Here is a 27,421-nt window from a genome sequence, read left to right as displayed (position 1 = left end):
GAACAAGCTACAATAAAGCCAGGGCATGCAAGTTTTAAACAATTGTTTTAGCACTGTAATTTTTAGGCAGTTGATGAAAGTAATTGTTTTGGATCTAGTCAGATAAGTGTAAAATTTTGAATGTCTGCCCTATTAATCAAGTTGCTTTTGAATTGCAAAGAGATTCTGAGGTAGGAGTTTACTCAGTGAGACATAATCATTTCTCCAGCTCAATACGGAGCTGTCCCATTATTCATGTTTTCTTTTGAATAAGAACTCACACTGTAATTCTAAGCACTTGTGATAATTATAAAGGAGTTTTTTTTTTTCTTTTTTTCCCCTTTAAAATGCCTTTTTAAAAAAAAAAAAAAAACAACTGGCATTTTAAAAGAAAATTGAATATCATTATCACATTAAATTCCAGTCTGGGCGCTTGCATTTTGCTTGGCAAATTTTACCATTTGCTTCCATGATTGTGTTGGTGTACAGCTGTGCCTTGTTAAACTGCTGTTGTGTATGCCACAAGTTTTGTGTATTTCAGAGCTTATGAAAGTTGTCAGTTATGACTGTCTAACAAGGAATTTGCTGTGCGGATGATTTTGCCTGCATTGAAAATGGGCTTGGTTTATACTTATCCAGATAAAGACTGAGGAAATCAGTAATTGAAAGCATGAACAGATTAAAAGACCATAATACACATATGTATATACATATATATATGATTATAATAGCAAGTATCATTTTATCCTTTATGGAGATGGTTGAAATCAGACCTTTGTTGCAGCTCGTATTATCTAATCTCTTACATTTACTTATTATGTACAAAATGCTTATTTACTACTGTGTACATTTTACGTACATGTACATTTATACAGAAGTGAATACTTATTATGACTGTGCTTATTTTGTTATTTTCTGATGTTTTACTTGTGTTTCAAAAGGAAAACTCTGAAAACTGGGTGTGACTAAGTACAAAATGAATGGAGTTGCTTTGAATTCACGACAGATAATTTAGCTCAGCTAATGCCTGTTTATAGCTAGAAAGTTTTCTGAGCATCTGCAACCACCTCATCACTTGTGAGGAATGTGAAGAGGAGGTGGATAAGATCCTGAATGAATGCCTTGCACTTCCTACTGGGACTTACTAGCTGAAACTTACTGGTTCCTTTTGCCCTCAGGTAGTCCCTTTAAGTAATGAGATTTCCTTCGGAAATGCTCACTCCCCAGACAGTCAATAGAGAAATATGGATCTGTTCTTAAAATTCCAGATGTGTCTTCACTCTGTACACTGCATATGGCTCTGTTAGCCAGGCTGGCTTTCTTACATTTCTGTCCCCTACTCAAGACAGTTTTTGTACCTGATTGAAAGCATGTATCAACATATGTTGCATTTCAGCCCATACTTTTAGTCCAGGGTAATTTAGTGTGATAGGTGAATATTCTGCTTTTTGATGTCCCATCTCTTTTGTTCTCTTTTTTTTAGAGGAGTACAGGGAGAAATGGAAGCAAGACATCCTGTCATGTATCAGTAGTTGGAGATGAGATCCAAAAGGAGAAGGTTTTGCTAAAGGTGTAAGCCATCCCAGCTATTTTTCACTCACAGATACCAGTTGATGCTACGTGGTTTTGAATTTAATAATATTTTTATTTGTATCTGCATGATCAAATTATCAATGAAATGCTGTAAGTGAGGAAATTAGACAGAAAAGTTTATTCTTGTTACACAAGTGATTTATAGCATCTTAAACACCAAGATAAATGGCACTAATCATTGCAGCCAGAATTCACACAAACATGCCTGAAAGTTACTGATGACCCTGATGCTGTACAATGTGGCTTTTTGTAAAGTTCACAATGAAAAGTGGCAAAGCAACAAGAACACCATGATGAATGGTTTCAGTGAGTAATGCAGCCCAGAGGTACTTAGCAATTGCTATCATGGATTAGGCGGCACTTCAAAACTTTAAGATAGTTGTCAATTTTGTGGGAATCTCTGCGGAGGCAATGCAGCAGGTTGTAAAAAGCAAAGAGTCTGGAGTCCTCATCAGCAAGTTGCAGGGATGGAAGGCCATCCCACTGAGAGTAAACTTCATTTCCAGCATCGCCAGAATGAACCTAGAGAGACATAATGATACTGTAAGAGATGATAATGAACCTGACTAGATGTAGAACAGAAAATTAAGAAATATTGGCCTTGAGGAATACTAGTTAGTAGTGTAGAGCTTGTAAAGTGTTTCCTGTCATGGCTCCCTTTGTTCTGTATAGTGTTTTATATATCCTCAAGCAGATTTTGATTGAATTTCCACCAGATATTTCAGTTCATTTCCTTAAAAGTTGTAAGCTTAGCTGTTAGTGTTCTTAGATCCAGTGTGTTAACAATGTCTAATGGAATTAGATTTGCAGATAAATCAAACCTTCCTTTGTGGAAATGGCATTTCCTTTAGACTTCCTCCACCTTAAAGACATTGTAAGCACTGATTAGAACTTCTTTGTGTCTCCAGCTTTGCCTCAGTCCATCTCTAAGGTGGTCTCTCAAATACATGTAGCCTTGTAGACCATGCTACCAGGCAAATCTCTCATTTTCATATACCACTAAAGAAAAAACAAAAAGATAATAAAAGCTGTTACTGATATAGTGACCTCTAATGCTAGAAAGCTACGTGTAGGAACTTGTGTAATGAGTTAGAATCCAAGGTGAAGATTGGTTTAAGTCTCCTCTTTTGAAAGAGGCAATCATTCATTTTCTCACATCACAGAAATCTACCTTTCATAGGAGGAAGGAAATCTGTGCCTAGTGGTACTTGTGAATCTTTCTTATTTCTCATAAGCTATGCTTTGTGAAAGCATACAGGAGAATATCTGTGGAGCCTCTGTCACTTAGTTTAAGCAAATGGAAAAAAAAAGGAAAAAAAGAAAAATAGACCTGCAATCACTTAAAAACAGGGTTTGACAGTAATGAATTTTCCAATCTTGTCTTCTACCTCCTTCTACAGAAGGGGTTTCCCTTCTGTAAATAATGTGAATGAGAAGGTGGTGACAGGATAACTGTAGCAGTACTTGTGTTCTACTGTTATCTTGGATCCCCACCTTTTTACACCTGGATATGAGATAGAGATGGATTTGATTACACTGATAAATGCATTTGTGGCCTGGGGGGGGGGGGGGGGGGGGGGTAAGGTTTCTGAGTAAATAGACACCAAAATGAAAGAGAGAAACAATGTGCAATCCAGCAGAAGGTGGTAGATACAGGGATCGTGGTGCTCTTAATGCTATTCAACTGCTCTAAAGCAAAAGCCAGAGAACTCAGAACTTCCTATTAACATATAGCTCACTGACAGAATGATATATAGGGACTACTGAAGGCCCCTTTAAAAATAAACAGGCTAGAGCTGATTTTATTCAAGAAAGCTTTCAATCAATTGCTGATAACAAGGGGTATTTGAGTATGGCTTTTGTCAAACAACAGCCTTGTTTTCAAAGTCTCCAAGTGTAGGGGGAACCAAGTCAGACTCGTAGTAACGGAGAAATGAATGGTACTTTGTTATGTGCCACATTTTTGTAATAGGCCAGACTTCCAGAACAGTTCTAAACATAGTATCCATTTTCAAAAACTATACACAATACCTACATGTATACAGACAGGTATAAATAAGCTTATATATACTCATAAATATGTGGATGTGAAAAAACACAGGCACATCCTACACAAATTTGAGACTTAAAAATGCCCAAAGATGGAATGAAGATTTCTAGTTCTGATGATGACACCTTCTCTTGAAGCAGGACTAGGAGTATGTTGTTTTATGCTGTACAAGTCACATCACGCTGTTCCTTTAGAAATCACAAGAAAGCAGAAAAAGTTGTAGCTGAATTTGAGAACTTTACAGCTATCTTGGCTCTCTTTTTTTCTCTCCGTATCTACTGTTTCCTTTCCTCTTCCAAGTAGAGAGATCCTATCATTGCACATAGCTTCTTTATAGCAATAGGCTGGAAGGACTGTAAGGACCTAATACTTACCCGCCCAACTATTTTTTCCATTCCTTCTAGAAGCCTCTTGTTTTGCTCCTCAATCTCTACAGCCTTCCAGAGGATGGTATCTGGAGCTTCTTTGATTGTTTGCACTTCAGAGGCCAGATGGATCAAGGGATCATTCCAGGAACGCAGTACCCCCAGTACTAAATTCAGCAGGTCCTCATGCTGGTCATCCACATTAAGAAAAGGTAGTTAAAATAGGAAGGCTATATGCTGGCAGCATTAGGTGGCATTTAGAGCAATGTCCTCAAGTGCAGAAATTTGGGAATTTACTCCACTGACTGCTCTCTATAGCCCTATCTTAGATACCTCTATGCAATTTTTGATATTTGTCATTGTTATCATGTGCAATATTAGCACAAACAGTTACAGTAATTTAATGGAAAATGTCTTTAAACCCTCTTCACATTACAAACTAGTAGGCAGAGCTGTACTTTATCTCTCTGCCAAAAAAAAAAGCAAAAAAAAATTATCTGATTTTAATGAACATTTCATAATACAAAGATTTTTATTTATTTAAATTTAGTATGGAATGGAAAATGGAAATTATTGTTAACCACTAAATAGCTTTTATTACTTCTACATAACTCATCTGCCCTCCCCTTTGAACAATGGTGCTTCTAGCAATAGCTCTCTGATTTTGAAAATTGTTCTTTCTTGTGGGCAAATGAAAATTCATAAAGCCTATGGTTATGGTAATGTTCAACCATTTCTTCTTTGCTACATACTATGCATCTGAACACAACCAGACTTTTTATATACCCAGATGGTTATACTGGCACTACAAGGCTATTACTGCTGTGAAACTGATAAAAATTTCTCCCTGACACACTGACATTCATACACCTGTGCTTACCTTTTTTTCTCCAGGGTACTTTCAAATTATATCTGTGAGCATAGGCTGAACAAGACTATCTTCATTTTTGTTTACGTTTGTCATGATTAAATTGACGTATGTTCAGGTTTCTCTTTGCAAGTGGTTTGCTATTTTACTCTAAGGTCTTTGTGTTTGAATTATGATGTGACCATTTTTGCCTTCTGGTAACTGCAAGAATATCTGTTAAGCATTTGCTGGGTAATATCAGTGTCTTCGGTTCCAGGAAACCATTTCCCTTTGCCTACATACAATATTTATTATATAGACAATGTATTTTTTTTGTTTGTTATGGTTGTCTATAAGGTGTTTTAAATAATGTTCAAAGGTTGTAGTGTTCTGAATACTGTACAAGCACAATAACTGGCTTTGCTCCATGAGGTTATATTGTAATTGGAAGTAAGATGCGGTGTCTGAAAGCAACATACAGAGAAGGGAAAACAAAATGAAAGTCACTGGTCTTGTATATTCTGTATAGTCTGAAACTTAGTGTTTGCAAATGTCTTGGCTTTTTGGTGCTTTCCTGTTTATGGCTTTTTTTATTCTGAATGATCTGATTTCCCTCTCTCTCTGCCGCCTCTTTAGTCTTTCTCCTCCCTCTCTTTTTTTCTCCCCACGGTCTATCTCACAGTCAGTGGCATTATCTAATGTAGGACTTACATGAATCTGCTGAGCTTGCTCCTTGTCTTCAGGAGTGGTTAAGGAGGAAGTGTGGCACCCATTAACAGCTTTTGTAATGAAACCCCGGCCCTGAGCATAGCGTTCATCCTGCAGACCAGCAAGGAGAGGTATTTTTGATATAAATAAGAGCTACAATTCAAACACTGTACTAACTACTTGTTCCATTGCTTCTATCATTGCTTTTATTCTGTAAAGGTCAGAAGTATCTTTTGAGTATTTACAGTTAAATAAACACAAACTTGGTTCATACATAAAGAATGATGAGAAAATTGTAGCTTTTATTAGAAGTGTTGGGGATCTTAGCAATGGTCAGCACTGTAAGCAGATTTGATCACCTTTGGGACTATATTATGCCTGATCCCTGGAGGTTTTGAAGGTCGGGTTGGATGAGGGCAGCCTGATCTAGTGGTTGGCCACCCTGACCATGGCAGTGAGGTTGGAGTATGATGATCTTGAAGATCCCTTCTGACCTAAGCCATTCTATGACCACTGTCTATGCCATGGTCCTATTTGTTTACAAATTTAAAGTTTTCATATATTAACAGGTTTGTGCTCAAAAAAATACTGAATTGGATTTCGTGTGTTCTCACTCTTAGGAAAAGTCAAAGTACTTACAAATTCGTTGAACATTTCTGAAGAGAGGAAGTGTATGTAGTGTGAAAGTTTAACTGCCCGATCAAAAAGTTCCCCAAGGGAAACTTGGCAGTTGACAGATCCACTGGGGCAGATTGGCAAGGAGGTCACTCCTTCCTTGGTCAGAAGCATGTTGGACACCAGAAGAACTGCCAGCAACAAACCTGTTCAGGTTTGAAACAAACCAAAATGGGAGCTTATTGACACAAGCATGCATTTGGAAATAGCTGTCAGAGGCAGATGATCAGAATGCAGGGGATGTTAGCGGCGCTGAGCCACATGGCTCAGAGTACCCCATATGCTGACTCTTGAAAATAAATGGAAGATGAAAGCACTGTTCTAGATTATTCTGTCTCCCCTCTATCATCCTACCCGCATAGCAGAACCTCCTACAGAGTTTGAGGAGACATGGTAACCTGCGTTACAGTACACTATATTCCAAAATCTCTACCAATTGTGCTTGACTTTATTACATAGTGATAAATGAAAGAAAGAAGATCAAACTTCTTCACCACGTAAATATAGATACCTAATTGTATTTGCACAGATATATGTTTAGAAAATAGATTACTCTTTCTCTCTCTCTTTTTTTTTTTTTTTTTTGCTTTCGTTTGGTTTGTTCTCTTCCTCCCACATGTCCTTTCCTTCTTTGCAAACATTTGGAATTCAAATTAATTTTGTGGGAAGGTGGTTATGTCACTTTTTAAATGTTTTGATTGTCCTGGGAATTCTTTCAGAAGACTTCTAGCATCTGTGCTGCTTTGCTATTTAGAATTTAACCCTAAATTACTTACTACTAAGAAAACAGGGGATATTCAACTTTTCTCCTGAAACTGATACATTGTCTAAGAGACAAAACTTCATCTGCTTAAAAGTTTTAATATTAACAGAGTCAAGTTCTCTATTCAGCAAAACAAAATATGCATAGAAAAACAGTAGAAAACTTTACAAGCAAATACTTGGTAAATGAATGTAATTATTCAAAGAACACTGTTCTGTGCTCTGAGAATTTTAGTTCTGAAAATTGGCCTGCTACATGCATTGGTTCACTAGGTTCACTATCAATGTAAAGTTCAAATATACTCCATAGATCACCAGAACTGTCCCTAATATTGTCACACAATGGGTTTCTTCCTTGCTCTCAGTTCAAGAAAAGTGCAACCATTTACACAATATTGAAGTAAGACATTCTCCTCCCCCATGAATAAGCTCCTCCAGTTGGATCAGTGTTCTGGGGAATGATTCTATGAATAAGAAAACTCAGGACTTGTTGGCTTAGAAAGTTAAAAGTGATTATGAAGTCACTTACTTCAAAATTATTAGATTGCTTCTAGACTCTGTGGATGATGACTTTAAATCATTGCCTTCTGATCAGTGCTGTGAGTAGTGGAGCAGCCAGAATCCAGTCTTTTGTGTGCAAAAATCATATCCTTCAAGTCAATTTTCTGTGACATTGCTCAGTGCAAAGGTAGTCTTATTAGGAGACCAGAGATTGAATAAAGAGAGGATCAAGCTGCCTTCCAGTTCCAAGGACTGAACACCAAAATTTGAGGTGAAAGCAAGCTTCACCATTACTGGAAAACTGTGAAGCTGGAAAAACCTTAGTTTCTAGAGTTGTTACCTTTTCAGCTTCTTCTTAAAAACTTAAACATAGAAGTTATCAGACAGGGAATGGCAAAAGTCTTACCTTTCAGTGAAACCCCTCTGTTGCTCATGGTAGGGATCCTGTGTGATGACTTGCTCTACCAGAAAGAAGTCTCAATACCTGCTCTTACTTTCTGCACATGTCAGATTTATATACACCATCCGGGGTCCACTTTTGCATACATTCAGCAGGTCGTGGAGTTTACCTCGATAATTACAAACATCAAATTGCCTCTCTTCCACATTCATATTCAATACTTGTTTTTGGTTGGTTGGTTTTTTTTTGTTTTTTGTTTTTTGTTTTAAACTGTGAGAGGGAATTTCATTAACAATTTCAGCTGTGGGATACTGAGAATTTTGCCCTGAATTAGCTGCAAATGCCACTGATCCTTGAAAGCTCCACTTGTCAATTCTGAGACTGTTATCCTCTATATTAATAGAATGGTGTTCTCCCTGCCTGCACGTCTTCTCTTCCTTCCTTGTCTCTTCACCCTTCCAGTGTTAAAATTCTAGCTATTTCTGGAAAGGAAACAATACTTTACAATTTCTACAGTAGGAGAAACAACATAAATTGTACTGAAGTTGATCCAGAGAATGTGAATGGAGGCTTCTGGAAAGATAGGTCATTATTATGAGTAGTGTTACAGATATGACATTCTGTGTGTGTATCTCCATACAGTTAAAAAGGTGAGTACACACCAAAAATCATGATATAATTGTTTTTAAGGATGAGATATGTTGAGAAACAGGGACAGTTCTGTTATTAAAAAAGTAATAATATGTAACAACAAAGAGGAAGAAGTTGTATGTTTACTGTTTAATCATAAACATTTTGTGATTAAATTAGCATTATTTTAAAAGCTCTTAAACCATGAGATCATTTTCTACATATGAAAATTCCTTGCGTAAAAGATGTGCATGTCTACCATAATCAAATCATATGTTGTAATCTGTGGGATCTGATTCCTGATCTAGTGTGTCTGTGGTAATCTACAACCTAGCTTCAACAGGTTGGCCCTGTTTTCTTGTTGTGTGAGGTTCATCTGCACTGTTAGCAAATGTGTAATCTCTCGTCTGTTTCTCAGATGCATTTATCCATGAAAAGACCTTCTAAATTAGATGATCATAATGAATAAGGTATGCAGCGTTAATGAATTTTCTTGCCTCTAGACAACTTGTTCTGTACATGTGGAACAGGTATGCGTATAATCCTGAATCCTTCATTATTTCATAAGTATGGGTGTGATTTTTGAAGCAATAATAAACAAAACCCACCAGACACTTTCCTGTGTTACTTACAGTGATGCTTTGGCAGGGTGGTTGGACTAGATGGTCTCTAGAAGTTCCTTCCAACCCCTAGAATTCTGTGAAGGGAGAAAAAAGATAGACCTTTTAGTGCATGCATTAACACAGCTTAGGGGCTGACCTGCTGGAAAGGAGCTCTGCTGAGAAGACCCTGATGTCCTGGTAGACAACAGGTTGACCATGAGCTAGCAGTGTGTGCAATCGTGGCCAGCAAGGCCAGTGGTATTCTGAGGTGCATTAAAATGAATGTGGTCAGCAGGTCGGGGGAGGTGGTTTTCCCCCTCTTCTCTGCCCTGATGAAGCCATATCTGGAGTACTGTGCTCAGTTCTGAGCCTCTCATTTTAAGAAAATCAGGGAACAACTAAAGAGAGTCCAGCAGGAGACCACAAAGCTGATTAGGGGCCTGGAGCATCTCCTGTATGAGGAAAGGCTGAGAGACCTGGGACCACTCAGCCTGGAGAAGATTGAGTGAGGATCTCAACAATGCTTATACATATTTAAAGGAATGAGAATGGGGCCAAGCTCTTTTTGGTGGTGCCAAGTGACAGAACAAGGGGCAATGAGAACAAAGTGTAACACAAGAAGTTCCATATGAACACAAGAGAAAACTTTACTGTTAGAGTGACTGAGCACTGGAGCAAGCTGCCCAGAGAGACTGTTGAGTCTCCTCTGGAGATTTTCAAAATCCACCTGGATGATTTCCTGTACAACCTGCTATAGGGAACCTGCTTTAGCAGGGGCCTTTGGACTCAGTGATCTCTGGGAGGTCCTTTCCAACCCCTATGATTCTATGATTTAGGGGTAAACCATGGAAGACATCCATTGGGAAGTAATAAAGAGAGATGTTTCAGCAGTAAACCAGAACTGGTAGTAAGTAGCTTATATCTTCTAAGATCTAGAATGATATCTAGGACAGTTTGTTCTGCTCAGAATCTGGGCCTGGTTTGGAAATTGAGGCCTTAATGAGTACATGAAGTAGTTGCCTCCAGCTAAGTGCAATCTGATCAAAGCACTAAGAGCAGGGCCACAGCTAGAACACTAGAATGGATGGTAGAAAGACATCTGTCTTCTAAACCACAGCCACATGGTTTGTGCTCTTGATTTAATTCATCAGCCCTCGTGGCCAACTATGTTCTGGGCTACGTTAAAAGAGGAGCGGCCAGCAGGGAGAGGGAGGTGGTGGTCCCCCTCTACTCGGATCTTGTGAGGCCCCATCTGGAGTACTGCGTCCAGGCCTGGGGCCCCCAGCACAAGAAAGACATGGAGCTCTTGGAACAAGTTCAGAGGAGGGTGACCAAGATGATCAGAGACCTCTCCTATGAGGAAAGGTTGAGGGAACTGGGCTTGTTTAGTTTGGAGAAGAGAAGGCTCCGGGCAGACCTCATTGTGGCCTTCCACTACTTGAAGAGAACGTATAAACAGGAGGGGGAACGACTGTTCATGAGGGTAGATAGCGATAGGACAAGGGGGAATGGTTTTAAACTGAGACAGGGGAGATTTAGGTTAAATATTAGGAGGAAGTTTTTCACACAGAGGGTGGTGACGCACTGGAACAGGTTGCCCAGGGAGGTTGTGGATGCTCCGTCCCGGAGGCATTCAAGGCAAGGCTGGATGTGGCTCTGGGCAGCATGGTCTAGTGGTTGGTGACCCTGCACTCAGCAGGGAGGTTGAGACTCGATGATCTTTGAGGTCCTTTTCAACCCAGGTCATTCTATGATTCTATGATCTTTTCTACCCAAGATATTACAGGAAAGACTGAAAAATCCTTGTGTCTTGTAACGTTAGAGGAGTCCTGTGAGTAAAAGGAGCATGCATTTTCAACCCACTATTTGCTCTTTCATTTACCAGTTTTCTTGTCATTTTGAGGAGTTGTTAAGTAATGACAAAATAAAATACAGACTTTATCAGTATCAGGGTCTAGATAACAAAGGAAGACATTCACAAAGGCAGGAGGTAAATTGTCTGGGCTCCCTTTACCATTATTGAAGGGAGAAGCATCAGCTAAAGTCAGGATCCTCATATGACTTATGTTCTAGAAAAGCCTGTCTCTTGCTCTGTAAAAGGGATACAAGTACCTTAAATGTAGATCATAGTGTGATTTATGTGAAACCATTGTAGGATATTTTAATTAAATCGTTCTACCACATAATTACATACATTGCTTTGCTCTTGTGCCTTTCATCCTGAAATGCTCTACAAACATGAATGGAATAAAATTCTCAGCAGTTAAGAATCATTGGCAGAAGGACAGAAGAAACTCTCTGCAAAGTACGTAAATGTAAAGGTAAACTTCTTTTATCAGGTGTGAGAACTAATGTAGAGGTTAAGATATTTATTCATAGCTGCACAGGAAGGGGAAAAAAATCCAGATTCCCAGACCTGTACTTTAAATAAAGAGTTTAAATAACATTCCTTACTAGTAAGAAAAGAAAGCAAAGATGAGAGAAGAGAAAAAAGAGGAAAAATATGATGACAAAAAAAAATAGTTCCAAGTATTAATTTTCTTTTATAAATTAGGAATTGAGTTCTATTTAAAAGCTGAAAAAAAAACTTGAAAGTAGCTGAAAATAACCCCCTCTTCCTTTTAAAATGGATCTGGGCTATGTCCTCCAAAGGAACATTTCTCCTAAATGTTCCCAGATACTTGGTAAAGGAAGCTAATCTTTGCTCCTAATAGCCTCCTAATTCTGATAGCACCTCAAGACAGCACTGTGGAGAGCTAAACAAGCATCAGAACCAGAAGGTAATCTTTCCAGAATAACTTAATACAGAATGGCTGTGAAGAACTGTATGTTTCTGTTTTCTGTCTTTCACTTTTGATATTTTCTAAATTATCATGCTTCTTTTATCTTCAAAAGCTTTTAAGGAAGCAAAATTATTAGATTGTTACCAACCAGTGTAAACAATATTCCAGCAGAAGGAGTTAGTGTATGCAGGCTTTTGTTCAAGGACTGCTCCAAAAGTAATGCCTCATATTCCATTATGTTGGCCCATGACATCAGAGGCAGACGTTGATGATATGGAAGTAGAGGTTGAATCTTCCCACCAATACCTCATAACATTTTGTTGCTGTGTAGCAGATGGCAGCACAGGGGCAGTTTGACAAAATTATGTCTGACATGAAAGTACAGATGAAGCAAAGGGGTGGAATTGAATTCCTCCACGTGGAAAAAATTGTACCTATTGACATTCATGGATGTTGCTGAACATTTATGGAGACTGAACCATGGATGCAAGCACAGTGAGGTGGCTGGTGGTGTGTTTCCACAATGGCAACAGAGACAGTAGATAAACTCCACTGGTGCAGATTTTTATGAGAGCAGAAAGTAGGCTTTTGTTCATGGATGGTGAAAATGTGTAGCTAATGGGGGTGACTATGTTGAAAAACTGAAATTTTGCTCTATCAAATGGTGTTATTGTGCTCTTTGTATTGGTTGTATTTTCCATGGAAATAAATAAATAGGAGGCATTACTTTTGAAGTGACCTACTTACATACATAACTCTTAGCTCATTGCTAGAACTTCACAGACATTACACTGATGTATCAATATTACAGATAACAGCATTCTGTGATTATTTCTCAATAATCTTATCTATCCATCTCTTATCTGGTGGCTGGCCATGATTTAGACTGTCACATTTTGATTCAGAACTATTGATAAGTACTGAAGTATCAAATACTCTCATCCTATTTTACATATTATTTAAATTTCTTGAGGTATGCAAATTATTGTGGCTGACTGATACCTACCACAGAGGAATGAATAATCTTTTCCAGGTTCTTTGCAGAATGCTTCCTTTTAAGAAGAGGAATTGAAAAGTGGGAAATGCCACTTGATTTTGTTTTTTACTGAGCTGGAAGTATATTTAATAACAGAACATGAGTTAATACAGAAATTTGAAACTTCAAATTTTAGGCTATGTTTTTAAAAGATGATCCCTATGTTATGAATTCAGATGACTGAACCTGCACAAGCGTATCTGCAAATAAATTTCTCTACATTACATGAACATTTTACTCCTCTGATGCACAGGATCTGTGATCCTAATTTGCTCATGTAAGTTGGAGTCAAAATACTGAAAACATAGTTCTTGTCTTCTTTTTGTAGAATAGTTTACAATGTTACCCAATGAACTTAATTTAATGGTTGACTTTGGAAATAAACAAAGAGGTTAGATCTGGATCAAAAACAAACCCTCAGAGTACTTTAATGTTTTGAATGTGGAAAATATATTCTGAGTAGAATCATAGAATCATAGAATCATCGAATTAGCTAGGTTGGAAAAGACCTACAAGATCATTCAGTCCAACCATCCACTTACCACCAATAACCCCACTAAACCATGACTCTCAACGCTATATCTAAATGTTTCTTGAACACCTCCAGGGATGGTGACTCAACCACCTCCCTGGGCAGCCCATTCCAGTAGGATAGTAAACAATACATTTTCAATCTAGATAGTTCCAAATGACAAATGTTTTCGGCTTTTTTTTTTTCCTAATTCCTCCCTCTAATGTCCATTAAACTGTTATTCAAAGTTCAAGTGGTTTCCAAAGATTCTGTAAAACGGGGGCTTTTCCATTCCCTCTTCTTCATCTAGAGAATAGGAGAATTTAAACAGCATTCTCTCAAGTATTCGTTTGAGCAGAAACAGAAAAATGTATATTGGATAATTTCTTAGCCTGATCTCTGCATGGAAAGATCTGCTGGTAAAACACAGATAAGAACATAAGGAAAAATGGTTCCATATGGAGGAAAAAAGATGGAAATCTTTGGAAGAATTTCAGTATATTTTTAATTTAAGTTCTACTGTGATTTCAGAAGTAGACTTAAAAAGAAAATGGAAGAATGCATTTCAAAAATCATTTGTTAGCATTACCACTATGACGACATACAGCCAAATGCACCGTGAAATGTTGTGCAAATTCCAAATAGAATTTCAGCTAATAATCACCAGAAAAATGGGGGAATTAGCAAAAAGCAAAGCAAATGCTAGTTTCTGCATATTGATATTGATACTCGGCATTGTTTGCAGTGTGTGGCTCTGTGTTCACTTATGTTTTACCTGTATGTTGTCAAATAATCTATTGCAGAATCACAGAACATTTTGAGTTGCAAGGAACCGTACAGACCATCTAGTTCCAACACCTTCCTGCCGTGCAGAGTTGCTACACACTTGATCAGGCTGCCCAGGGCCCCATCCAACTTGTCCTTGAACACTTCCAGGGATGGAGTATCCACAGCTTCTCTGGGCTACTTGTTTTAGTGCCTTGCCACTCTCCTAATGAAAAATTTCTTCCTGATATCTAATCTAATCCTACCCTCTTTGAGGTAATTCTACTCATTGTCCTATCACCATACTCCCTGATAAAGAATACTTTCCTAGCTTTCTTGCAAGCCTCCTTTATTTACTGTGAGGTCTCCCCAGAGCCGTCTCTTCTCTGGCCTCAACAACCCCAATTCCCTTAGTCTGTCCCTTAGTCTCCTCTACAGGAGAGGTTCTTCAGCTCTCTGACCATCCTTGTGCCTTCCTCTGGATCCTCTTCAATAGGTCCTTGTCCTTCTTGTGCTGGAGGCCCCAGACTTAGACACAGTACTCCTGGCAGTGTAAGTTTGATCTGGATCACGTATAACTGCACTGTGTCACTAGCTGAATTATCTAGAGACTATGTTATGGTACTTTTGCTGGCTTGATACTTGATACCAGGTTTATTTGATTGGTGAAGGATGAAAAGGGCAATGAAGCTGGTGAGTGGTTTGGAGCACAAGTCTTATGAGAAGAGTCTGAGGGAATGGGAATTTAAGTTTAGTCTGGAGAAGAGGAGGCTCAGGGGAGACCTTATGGCTCTCTACAACTACCTGAAAGGAGACTGTGGCAAGGTGAGAGTTGGCCTCTTCTCCTGTGTAACTAGCAATAGAATGTGAGGAAATGGCCTCAAGTTGTGCCAGGGGAGGTTCAGGTTGGATATTAGGAGAAGTTTCTGAAAGAGTCATTAGGCACTGGATCGGGCTATTTAGGGAGGTGGTTGGGACACCATCCCTGTGGGAGTTCAAGTAACATTTAGATATGGTACTAAGCAACATCGTTTGATGGGGAAATATTGGTGGTAAGTGGATGGTTGGACTGAATGATCTTAGAGGTCTTTTCCAACCTTGGTGATTCTATGATTCTATGAACGATAACAATCTGACATCTGCTACAACAAATATTCCACAAAACTTTTTGTATAAATGTGAAATGGTAAAGTCATCCTGTGCTGGCTGAGTATTTGCATTTTTCAGAGCTAAAAAACTATTGATTTTAAGAGTAAAGACAAATAAGGGGGAAAATATTTTGAATAGACTCCTGGGAGCATTGCTGTACATTTGAGGATCTGAGCAATTGTGCCAGCTTCTTCTGTCTGTCCAATTTCAGTCCTGTTCTCATTTTGGGATTGTTGCTTAGCTTGATTTCCAAAGTTGTAAGGTATAGTCCTTTCCAAGTGGAGTGCTATAATAATTTAAGTATTTGCACATTTTGACCCATAGGATGAATTTACTGCTATAAGAACTTCACTTTAATGTTCTGTCTTAGATACAAGAAAAATTATGCTTCTTTCTGAGGCGTACTGAACATAACTCCAAAAAAGGAAGATGTAGTGATTGAAAAAGTCTGTATGTTTTGCTTATTTTCCCATAAATTTGGTTTTCTCTCTTAATTCATTTTTAGTGACTACAGACTATATTCTGCTAGGATCAGTGAGCTGTTTTGTATAAAATCCTGATTTCAACTGATTGCATTCTTTAGTATAGAGTAGAACAAGTTTCAAGAATTTACTTAGACATGCCACAGTGGAACTCACTAGTGGACTAGGTAATTATTGATATTGTTTTAAGAATTATATTTGTATAACACATTTTTAAATAAAAAGTAATAAAGAGTGAAATTGCCATCAGGAAGCTGCAATTTTACTGTTAACAAGTGGGAAATAGGGGAAAGAAGAACCCAGTTTATTTGCATATTTTTAATTCTATGGATAAATGCACCACTGAAAAAACATTTTCTTAACTGCTTTGAGAACTAGCATCTGTAAACGTAAGAGGATTTTTTTTTTAAAATTACAAATACACTGGAAAGAGCAGTGAAGCGTGCATAGAGGTTTTGAGCATATTTCAGTAGTTAAGTATTTTCAAGTATTGTGGTAAATATGCTTTTGTTCTAGAATGTAGTGTTTGACAGTATCCTGAAATAGCAAATGGAGATTTTGTCCTGAGTTTTAGAAAAATTACTTCATTTCCTGAAGATCATTGTTCTTCTTATGTTAAGTACTCTTTGGTCAGATAATTTTTGGTATATATGTAAAGCTTGAGTGAAGAGGAAAAGTGAGTAGAAAACTTTGTGGGGTTGGGAGAGTGGAAGTGGTATTAGCTGAAAGCAGGCAGAGGTCAATGCTGACATTCTTTCTTCTTTGAGAGGATCTCAGTCTTAGCTGTGCACTTGTCAGAAGGAGGAATGCATATTGCTACTTGAAATTCTCAATTTCATAATGGGATAGAGGCAATATGGAAAAAAATGTGACCTGAAGTTCATACTTCAGTATTTCAAGGCAATATTCAACATCAGGCGTTTCTCTTACTGATTCCAAAATTTTATTAAGTTTCTCCTCTTCAGTTTCTTGTTACCATCTCTAAAACAAATACATAAAAATAGATATATATATTTTTAATTGAAGGGATGAGGTATGTATGTAGCAGGAATCATGTGATCCATTGGAAATTTGGAGATTAATTTCTTGTTCAGCGTCTCATTATAACTATTTTATCAATTCACTGCATTTTGTAGATATTTTAATTAAGCTTGTCATATTTATTAAACACAGGCTAATAATTAATACTTGGAAAACAGATGAAATTGCTTTGGTAAAAGGCATTCAAATTCTTCACAAAGCTTAAATAATTTCTTAGGGGAAGAAACGTGAGAGGGGTTATTCTGTGACTGTATATTCCAAGCTATTAAAAAGAAATATGTGCTATAAGGTGAAAGATGTGTGGAAATCTATGCAGATGTTTACAGAATGCACAGTCCATGTGTTCTGTGCAGAGGCTTTCAGCTATCCCAAGATGTCTGGTAGGATTCTCTTATATCTTAAATACTCACAAACAATAGCTATGTTTGCAGACAATAATGGAAACAAGAAGAAAGAAATGATTGTTAATAAAAAATCCTATACATCTAAAGAGTTGTTTGAAGTAAACATTTTTAAACAGAGAAAAAAATACAGTCACGAAAACTTTTGGTAGCAAACACTGCTAACAGCTCCTTAAAAGGTCAAATACATTAAATTGCACACCTGCAGTACATTTCTGTGTTTAAAAATTCATTAAAAAATGGAAGATGCGTTTCTGTTCAATCTCTTCTCTAATGAATATATTTGCATCTCATCATAGCTTTTCTCCTTTAGAGATTTCTTACTCATTTCCGAAGTCCTCAGTCTGTAACCTGAGCTTCTGGGATTTACAAAACTGAGGGCACAGTCATCATGGAAATGTCATGGCATTGCCATCACCAGAAGTGCCTAGTCATCACAAATGGCTGACAAAGTATAGCTTCATGACTGTACAAGAGGAATAACATCACGTACACTGTGTAGTGTGTTATATTAGGCATTGATTTTGTGTAGACAAAAAGAGGTAAATCCAAGGCTGGGTTGCATCACACTAGTGACTGGTCCCTAGTTCCCCCCTAGTCCCCCTTCCACAGATCTCCATTTTAGGACCAGTTCTCCTTAATTACAGAATCTTAGAATCATAAGGGTTGAAAGGAAACCCTGGAGATCATGGAGTCCAGCCCCTCTGCTAAAGAAGGTTCCCTAGAGTAGGTTGAGCATGGAAGTGTTCAGGTGGATTGTGGATATCTCTAGAGAAGGAAACTGCAACTGCTCTGGGCAGCCTCTTCCACTGCTCCATCACCCTCACAGTAAAGAAAATATTTTGCATGTTCATATAGAATTTCCTGTGTCCTAGTTTGTGCTCATTTCCCCTTGTCCTGTCACTGCACATCAATGAAAAGAGCCTAGACCCATCAATTTGACTCCCACACTTTATTTATAAACATTTATCATTGATCATCTCTCAGTCTTCTCTTCTCCAGGCTGAACATACCTAGGCCTGTCAGCCTTTCCACATAAGGGAGATGCTCCAGGCTCTTAATCATCTTTGTAGCCCTCTCCTGGACTCTCTTTAGATGATCCCTATTTTTTTATTAACTGGAGAGCTGAGAACAGGACACAGATTAGTGTTTTCATTAATGATCTGGATATGAGACTTGAAGGTATAATAAGTTTGCAGAGGACACTAAATTGAGAGGAGCGGTCGACTCCCTCAGGGGTAGAGATGCCATACAGAGAGATCTTGACCAGCTAGGGGGCTGGACAATCACCAACCACAAGACATTTAACAAGAGTGAGTGCCAGATTCTACACCTGGGACAGGGCTCCCTTGGATATTTCTACAGATTAAGAGACAAGAGGCTGGAGAGCAGACCCACAGAAAAGGGCTGGCTGACGGCAAGCTGAACGTGAGCCAGCACCGTGCCCTGGCAGTCCAAATGGCCAACCATACCCTGGTGTGCATTGAGCCTGGCACTGCCAGCTAGGCAAGGGAAGGTGTTGTCCCACTCTTCTCTGTGCTGGTGTGGCCTTATCTCGAGCACAGAGTGCAGTTTAGGTGCCACAATAAGAAGAATATACAACTATTAATCCAAAGGAAGGCTACAAAGATAGTGAAGGATCTAGAGGGCAAGACATATGAGGAGCAGTTGAGGTCCCTTGGTTTGTTCAGTCTAGCAAAGAGGAAGCTGAGGGGAGGTCACATGGTGGCCTACTGTTCTTCATGAGGGGAGCAGAGGGACAGCACTGTCCCTCTGGTCTCTGGTGACAGCAACAGGACCCAAGGGAATGACATGGAGCTATATAAGGATAGGGTCAGACTGGGAACTGGGAAAAGGTCCTTCACCAGAGGGTGGCTGGACCCTGGAACAGGCTCTCTGGGGCAGTGGTGTCACAACCCCAAGCTGCTGGAGTTCCAGAACTGTTTACACAACACTTGCATACAGATTTTGAATTGTGAGTGGTCCTATGTGGAGCCAAGAGCTGGACTCAGTGATGCTTGCAGGTCCCTTCCAACTCAGGATACTCCATAATTCTATGATAACATTGCCCGTCTAGTTCTTGACCCTTCATTAGTGCCATTCAGTTCAGCATGTTCATTAAATGTGAATGCATGGGAGATGCTGTGCTACTTGGCAGCTTACACATAACCATCCCTGATGCCTTTTTTTCATTGTAATCTATGTATTTTACTATAGATTTTTGAAGTGCTGTTATAATATTATTGTTCGAACTCCTTTAAACAACCCTCTGCCTAAGGGGTGAAGTCTTCAATATCATTACTGAAAAAAAAAACCCACCACACGGGAGGGAGAAGAATGAAAAACAATCTTTGCATCACTTTCTCCTTATGGCATTTCTGTTTTGGCTCTGGTTTCAAAGCTCAGCATATTTCAAGAGTGCCTGGCTTAATACCCATAAAACGTACAAATTCTATCCTACCCTGTAGATGCCACAAAAATTCAATTGTCCACAGTAAAAAAATGTAACTGATTCGAATCCTTCATAAAAATGAATATGCTTTTTTTTTTAAACATTAAAATAGATAAAATGTAATTCTTACTAAAGAACTGAAGTTTTCTTCAGATCATTACATTCTTTCCATTATAAACAAACAAAAAAAAAAAAAAATAACCTGCTGCAGATTTTCTACAGAAATTCTGCTTTTCTGAGCAGGTATCCTGTCACCCTCCTTAAATTTATAAATCTGCTGAATTTTTAAAAAAACTGGTACTTGGCTGAGGAGGCATTTGTATTAAAATATCAAAATGTCATTTGTTGTGAGAGGTGCAATCATGTTAAGTTTTAATTTGTAATATTTCTATAAATCTTACAATAAAATTTATCTCATGTGGGAGAGGGAGAAACAGGCTACAATTAAAGTTGATTGTAGTACAGAAGCTCTCAGTTTTTTAGTTTCTTTTCTGTCTTATTGCACTGGAAAAAAAGCATGCTGGCTTGCAAAATGTTCTGAGAGAAACAGTAGCATCAGATTGCATTGTATTTTGCTGTAAGGGCCCTTGAGTACATATGCAGATGAATCCTGCAGTACTTCTTCCTCTGGTAGTCAATTTATCTTCCATAAAATCTTTCCTGCATGGTTGGATGCATGTCAGAAATCTCTCTGCTACTTTTTTTTTCTTTTAAGTAGTTTTATTTTAAACAGTGTCGGTAGAAGGAAATCAATTTTCTTATTAGAAATATTGATGACTAGAAGAAGAATGGAAAGGTACATTTTGCTGTGCTGCAGTTTTACTCTCTGCCACGTATAGACAAGTGTGAAGATTTTGTACCTATATAGACAAATAGAAACTGAGGGTATTTGGTTTAATAAAGACTTCATCAATCCTGTAAAACCAACCTGTGAGATAGAGCTGTTAACCATTCTCACTGAGCTATAAGTGAAGAATCTTCGAAGCCTGTGATCATGACAGCAGTAACTGTTCCACATGTTCCTTCCAGTCACCTTTTTATTTCACAAAGTTTTTCTAAATGTTGATCCCTCGTATCTGTTTTGATTTTTTTCTCTATATTTTTTTCTATTCAGAACATGAATCCAACAGGGAAAAGAAGACAACAAAAATCTACAAATGAAATCTACAAGGTTTTTTTTATACTCCAATGGTGATTTTCTGGAGACATTTTATTAGTCTAAAGGTTTTTTTTCCCAACAATGTTCAGAGGCCTTCTAGCTTCTGAATAAAGACATACAGATGTCATGACTTTGCTTTTTACTACATCCATATTTCTATAGATAACAAACTCAACCAGGGTATGCTCATTACATCCCAGACTGACTCCAATCTTGATCTCTTTAATGATCTCCTCTGCACTGGTGAGCACCATGTGCATTAACACTTCACCTCTGATCAGTTCATCTAAAACCTGGACCAGGAAGGTTTCCTCAATACACTCCAAGAGTCTCCTGGATTCATCTCAACTCACCATGTTACTTTCCCAGTAGATGTCCAGGTGGTTGAAGTCTCCCATAAGGATGAAGCCTGTGAGTGCAATGCTTCTTGAATCTGGAGCATGAAAGCTTTATCTACAGGACCCCCTTGATCGGGTGGCCTGTAGTAGACCCCAGCCACCAGATGTCTTTTGTTGATTTGGTCCCTGATTTTTACCCGCAGACTCTTAACCCAATTATGGCTGTTTCGCAGAGCAGCTTGTCAGAATCTATCCACTTCTTAACATAGAGGGCAACTCCCCTGCCTCACCTTCCCCATCTCTTCTGAAAACCTTGTCCTATATCACATTATACACGTTTACCTTAAAATGACGGTGGAAAAAATGTCCACAGATGGCAGATATCCCACCTGAAAAATATACTGGTAGTGTTTCTATTTGTTGTGTTTTCTGTAGTGAGATGGCCCCAGTGTTCATGTTTTGTGATAAATCTAAGGGATTGTGGAACTAGTTGTAGAGGTTTGTGATAAAATCAATACTGCATATGTTGCTATTTCTGCAAGAAGAGTTTTAACATTATATCTTCAATACTTTTGGGAACTGAAACTGTAGCCTTAACAGAGTATGACTCCGTTATATCCAAAGACAAAGATCGTGTGCATAAACTCTATACATAAAACAAATGCTCAGTTCTACATCTCTCTCAAATCCTACAGAGTCATCTACAGATCATACAACCTTATTTCATTTTTACAGGATTTGGTTTTCCTTTCTCCATATACATTCTTTCCTTTTCCTGCTGTGGAACCACATGAAAAGCACTGTCCTTTCTGCTGCAAGACAAATATAGTTTCCCCTCAAAAAATCTGCCAGACTGCCACCTTACCTGTGTGTATCAAGGTGCAATGATTGTATGTGCTTCTGGAAAAGTGGTCTAGGTCAGTCCACAGATATTTTGCACAGACACATCTAGCTATATACATATGTGGAAAAATTTCCTGTGAGGGAGGATATTTGCATGCACAGTTCAGAGGCTTACTCCATATAATGGCTGTCAGGTTCAGCGAAAGGTAGAGGGAACATTAGCGGGTCATTCCATGTTGATTTGTAATGCTTTTGACAGAGCAAGGTTCTACTGAAAGAATGAAATGAGTTACCTACCATCTTTCACCCCCATCAGTTGATCTTTTGTTGCTCTCCTGTTGTATTTTGTGCTAATAGAATATCAGCTGATCTTAGCACATTTCCAGGTGAACTTGGGCAGGCTTTTCAGTAGGTCATGATACAGTTAGGATGCATGAGCCTTAAGGTCAGTGTCAGAAAAATGCCACAGTCTTTTGTAAAGTCTGGCTATGATACTGAATTAGTGGAAGCTGGGGGATGCAGCTTGGCTACAGTTCCCCTTCTAAAGCTCACTTCTGTAGACTTTAGGAAGGAACTGATTTTCAAGTCCTTGATTTGACATGGTAGTAAAACCTACTGTTTTGAATGACACTGGGTTTGGCAAATAAATGCTAAAGAGAATTATAAGTACAGAATTGTTTTTTGGCTGTCACATTTATAATCTCAGTGAGGTGCTAATGAACATTGTCTGTATGAACATAGCAAGTAATAGGGACATCACTTACCTGTTGCTTTGATCAACTATTGAAGAACCTGAAATATATTTGTTTCTTTGGCAAAGCCTACTTAAAAAACAAAACAAAACAAAACAATTTGTGATTTAAATTCAGAATTTAAAACATTTAGCAACTGTATTGCTTTATCTCGTTGTTTTAAGCTTAGCAATATTAATGTAGTGATCTGGCAAAATTGAGAATAGTTATCTATCTTACTGCTAATAACTCTGAAAAATGCTGTAAGTCAAACAAATCTTTATGAGTAGTAGTGGTTATATTTTCTTGGCAAAATAGTAATTACATGCCACATTCCACTGAAGATGTTTGCCACAAGCAGCTCTGAAATTTTTGGAACAGGCTTCAACAAAAAGAAAAGGCAAATTCCCTCAGGGTGTCATCTCTCTGGGTTAGCTGGATGACTCTGGAAAAAATGAGTCCTATAGGTAAACCTTGTTCCACCAAGATCCAGCTTGCATTCTGCAAGGTCTGAGATCCTACTCAGGTGTTTTAGCAGAACATGTGGTAGATAGGACTGGATGAGTTTAACTGTGGCTGAAAATATAAAAAATAGATAATTTCAACTACATAAAGGAAACAGTAAAAAATATTGGTGTGGTATTCTGTTAGAGGACTCTCTAGCTTAGGAACTGGCTTGCTGCAGATGAATCCAAATAATATTTTTCAAATAGTGTTAAGGACAATCTGAGAGAGAGGTATGTAAGAAAGTAGCACAGCCATGGACCCTAAATTCCAAACTTAGATCTAGCAGGCACTATGGAGCTTGGCCAGCCAAAGGGAGTAGAAGAAAAAATGTTTTTGTCAATTTTCTTTAACAGCATCTGAGCAAAAACAAACCCACAGTAATCTGCTTGGCAGGAACCACTTTGGCAGCTGACGCATAGATTCTGTTACCCTTAGGAGTCTATGGTTTCAACTGTGTCATGACAGTATTGCCTTCTGCCTGAAAACTCCAAATACACCTTTCTTGTTTAGCCTGAGACGGCTATTTCTCAACAAGGTCCATAATTCTCAGGGACACCAGGTCAAGAGAGCAATATTCTTAACATTCCAAAGTTAAGAGAAGACTGGATCCAAGTTTTGCAGGAGCTATGGCAGAAAAGAATGGCTTCTTTGTCATGCTAACCATTATGCTGTAAGATTTTACGTGCAGAATTTACTGTTGCTAACTAGCTAATTACCAAATTTTACTCTCCTGTTACTTTTATTGCAGTTCAACACAGAATCTGTCAGCTCTAGAGTTCGAGTGAGGAGAGATAGGATCTCTTTATTACTTCAGTGGCTGTAGAAAACAAACAGTATTTCCATCAGCTGTCACTTAATTTAGTGTATACACATTAATCTCCAGTGGAGAATTTTGTAATTATAATCAATATGAAGATACTACAGAGGAATATTAATAAACCTCTTAGGAATTAAAAATATATTTAATGAATCAGGAGGTTTAGTAAATATTACCACATGTGTACAGTGGGAGCTGTCTGGATAACTGTGGTTGCAGTTCCACATATTTCCTAAATAGCCTGCAGAATAAAAAGGAAAACGGCTTTAGTCATTATTACTGGAGGATCTGCACATGGGACTACATCAAATGAAATTGCAACAGCATAAATAATGAGAGAATGAAGCTCCTCTTGTTCCTTTTAAAAAACAAAATGATAAGTTTTTTTTATATTCAGGCAAAGCACGTGTATGTTTGTATACGTGCAGTGGATAAAGAAAGACATGGGATGAAAGGAGGTAAAAGAAAGTTCCAACAAAATGTAAGGAACACTTTTTCCAGAGGAAAAAATATTTATCAACTGAAGGACTTGCAGCAAATGCTTGGGTAACTTGCTGATATCTAAACTGTGGCTTCTCCCAGCCTTGTGTGCCTGGACCCTCATCAGCTCAAGTGACTCAGGCTTCCAAGGTGGGCAGTTTAATAACCTGAGCCACAGAAGTGGCTGGAGCAGTTAGCCCAAGTCTGTGCTGTGTAATCCCAGTTTTGATACCAAGCCAGGCTTGCTGTGTGGCCTTGGTCACATTCAACAACATTTTAACTTCATTAGCTTCATCAGTAAAAATGAGTGATTTTTATCCAAGGTCTTTGGCAGCAATGTTATAATTAACTAACTAATGTTTAAGGAGATCTAATGCAATTTCTGTACTGAATCTGACTGTTCAACAACCTCACCCATCAAGTGGCTGGGGATTTAGTAGCATGCCCTCACTCAGACCAGCAACATCACTGTGTGATCAGTCTGTAGTGAGCCATATGCATGTCCGTGTTGAGGTGCTGTGTCTGAAAAAGAAGGGCAGTAATGGGCTGACAGCTCCCATCTGTATGATTTAGGTAAAGCAGGTGTGTTAGCAGTTTCACAGCTGTTTCAGTAACCTTGCTACCTTTCTGGGGGAAGAGTGGGGAGCAGAGGGAGCGGGCTGCCGTCAGGGGTTTGGCTAGGTGACCTCTAGGCCTTTCCAGCCTGAGGGCATTTGTGATTGTATGATTTGATACATGTGAAAATAAGCTACATTTTAGAGGCATAATTAGGAAACAAAGAATAAACAAAGAAGCATAATTCTATGACCAATTCTTCCATCTAAACAAGCAGTATTCAGCCTTTTTGGCTGGTTTCTTATAGTATTTGAGGAGGCTTGCATACAGTGGAGCTTTTCTTCTTCCATCACAGAAACTTCACAAGGTTTGGTGCTTTTTGGAAGCGTACTGCTCATGAGCTCCACCACATACATGCAAGGGTAAATCTCTATACCCAAACAGAATGGTGCCAGCAGGGTCTGACTGCAAGAAGAGCTTGCCCCTGTAAACTTGTATACAGCCCCTGGGTTGCAGATTGAGCAGATAGGTGGTTATCATGACTTGATGTTGATGATTTTAAAAGCGCAAGCAGTAGGAAGAGCAGATTTGTTGACTGCTTGAACTCCTTGTGCTCTTTGGTGCTATGCAACAGGCAATGCTTAAAAATAGAAACTGCACTTCCCTCTTGCAGCCCCTTTCTCAGTGATTCCTCAGAGGGATGAGGCCATGCCCAGAGCCTGCTAGTGAGTGGGCAGCTGGAACCCAGCAGTGGGAGCAGAAGCTGGGATGGCAAGCTTGAGAGGCTGCTGACAGGACATCTGCCCGAAGGCAGGAAAGAAAGGGGGAGGGAGGGAGAAAAACTGAAAAATAACCACAAAGAAAACAACCTCATTTTTGAAATTGGAAACTTTAAAGAGATTTATGAACCTTTGGGTTTATGAAACCACTTGGTGCTTTGGAGTTTGCTGCTGGACAAATCTGACAGTTCAAAGCGTAGTGGTTGTTTCCCTCCATTTCAAAAATAAAGAAAGAAAGGAAAAAAGAAGCCTTTAAGAATAGTTAAATTTCAGATGTGCACTGATCTTATAAAAATCACACTTTGAGTTAATTTGCAAAAATCAGAGAGAGTCAGGGGAAAAAGCCTGTTGCTTTTTAAGGGCAGAGTTACTGTTGGTGGTATGCATTCAGGAGTGCAGCTCATGAACTCTGCCTTTGCCGTCTGCTTTGTGTCCTCACGGGAGCCCTGTGGGACCTGGGGTGTGTTTTGACAGTTGGTGACCCTTGATCCCTGCTCCATACAATGTTTAGGCTGGGGAAGCCCAAGAGGATCTCTCAGACATGACAGCTCATGGCTCCTGGCTGCCTGCACGCGGCTTGGCTCAGCACCTTTGTTTATTTGTGGCCTGCTTTGCTGCCTCGCTGGCCAGCCTGTGACACTCATCACCGAACCCCTGGGCCTGAGCAACCTCCTCCTTGGCCTGCAGCCTGGCATCCTCCCACCTGGGGAATAAAAGGGCCTTGTGCCCTTCCGGTGGGGAGAGAAGGGAGAATAAGTGCTTCATGCTACCTTTAGGATTGAAACATAATTCATCTGTGTGGGTCTCAAGGCAGCAAAATACATTTTAAACTCTGTTCCTGCCAGGCCAGGGCCTAATATGGGATCTCCAGTTAGAGAGGGTTTCAGAGAGTTAAATGGTCTGTCCTGCACTAAAATTGTATCTATAGTGCTTTGCTTTTCTGTGGCTTGCTTCTTGTGCACCTATTATTTCAAAATATTTTGTCAATTTCTAGAGAAAACTGAATAGAGAATATTCTTGTTATGAGTCAATTTGCAGTTAGTTTTGTGAAAAATGTGTATAATTTCCACTGCTCTGAATAGCTCTGGGAGCCAGGTGGGCCTCTGTGTCCTTGCTGATCAGGCAGGTATTATACTGGCAGTAACACTATTTTGGAACTATGCACTTAACTCTAAAAATCAAACTTAAATTTAAATTGTTACATTTTAATGGTATGCTTCATAATGTACTATAAAAGTACTTGCACATAATTGAGTATTGAGCTTAATGTTACTGTCTTCTCAAACTTGCACTAAAATGTTTATGTAATGTGGAGGATACTGACCTTTGAAGATAGCTGAGGTAAACATTGCTTTAAAAATGTGTATGAATGTCTGATAGTCTCAGTTTTATATCTGGGAAAACATAACAACTCTTTTTTGTTTCTTCTGTTAATTCTCTCTTGACATGACAACATTGTAGTGTGAATGAAAGTTTTCTT

At 38.7% G+C, this 27,421-nt stretch overlaps 1 protein-coding gene across 2 annotated transcripts; it reads right to left on the bottom strand.

The window, feature by feature from the left end:
- On the bottom strand, positions 1,614–8,196 carry PRL (prolactin). 2 transcript variants are annotated; one of them, XM_021389054.1, is made up of 5 exons: positions 7,887–8,039; positions 6,182–6,363; positions 5,546–5,653; positions 3,997–4,176; positions 1,614–2,094 (listed from the first exon to the last, which is right to left on the bottom strand). In XM_021389054.1, the coding sequence occupies exons 1-5, from the start codon at positions 7,912–7,914 to the stop codon at positions 1,903–1,905; spliced, it is 690 nt and encodes a 229-aa protein (XP_021244729.1). In that variant the 5' UTR covers positions 7,915–8,039; the 3' UTR covers positions 1,614–1,902. The 2 variants fall into 2 exon arrangements, with proteins under 2 accessions (XP_021244729.1, XP_021244730.1); XM_021389055.1 differs by lacking the exon at positions 1,614–2,094 and adding an exon at positions 3,441–3,810 and having other exon boundaries at positions 7,887–8,196.

Source organism: Numida meleagris, chromosome 2, assembly GCF_002078875.1.
Source record: "Numida meleagris isolate 19003 breed g44 Domestic line chromosome 2, NumMel1.0, whole genome shotgun sequence".
NCBI classification, from domain to species: Eukaryota; Metazoa; Chordata; class Aves; order Galliformes; family Numididae; genus Numida; species Numida meleagris.
Note: the sequence above shows the minus strand (reverse complement) of the source record. Positions and strands in the feature narration are given on the sequence as shown.

Bases quoted from the DNA above. Each gene is read 5' to 3' on its own strand.
- PRL (XM_021389054.1), bottom strand. From the start codon at position 7,914: ATGAGCAACAGAGGGGTTTCACTGAAAG. The intron at 5,654-6,181 runs GTAAGTACTTTG...GCTGGTCTGCAG, and splicing joins CAGAAATGTTCAACGAATTT to GATGAACGCTATGCTCAGGG. The intron at 2,095-3,996 runs GTAAGTATTAGG...ATGTCTCTCTAG, and splicing joins TGGAAAAAATAGTTGGGCGG to GTTCATTCTGGCGATGCTGG.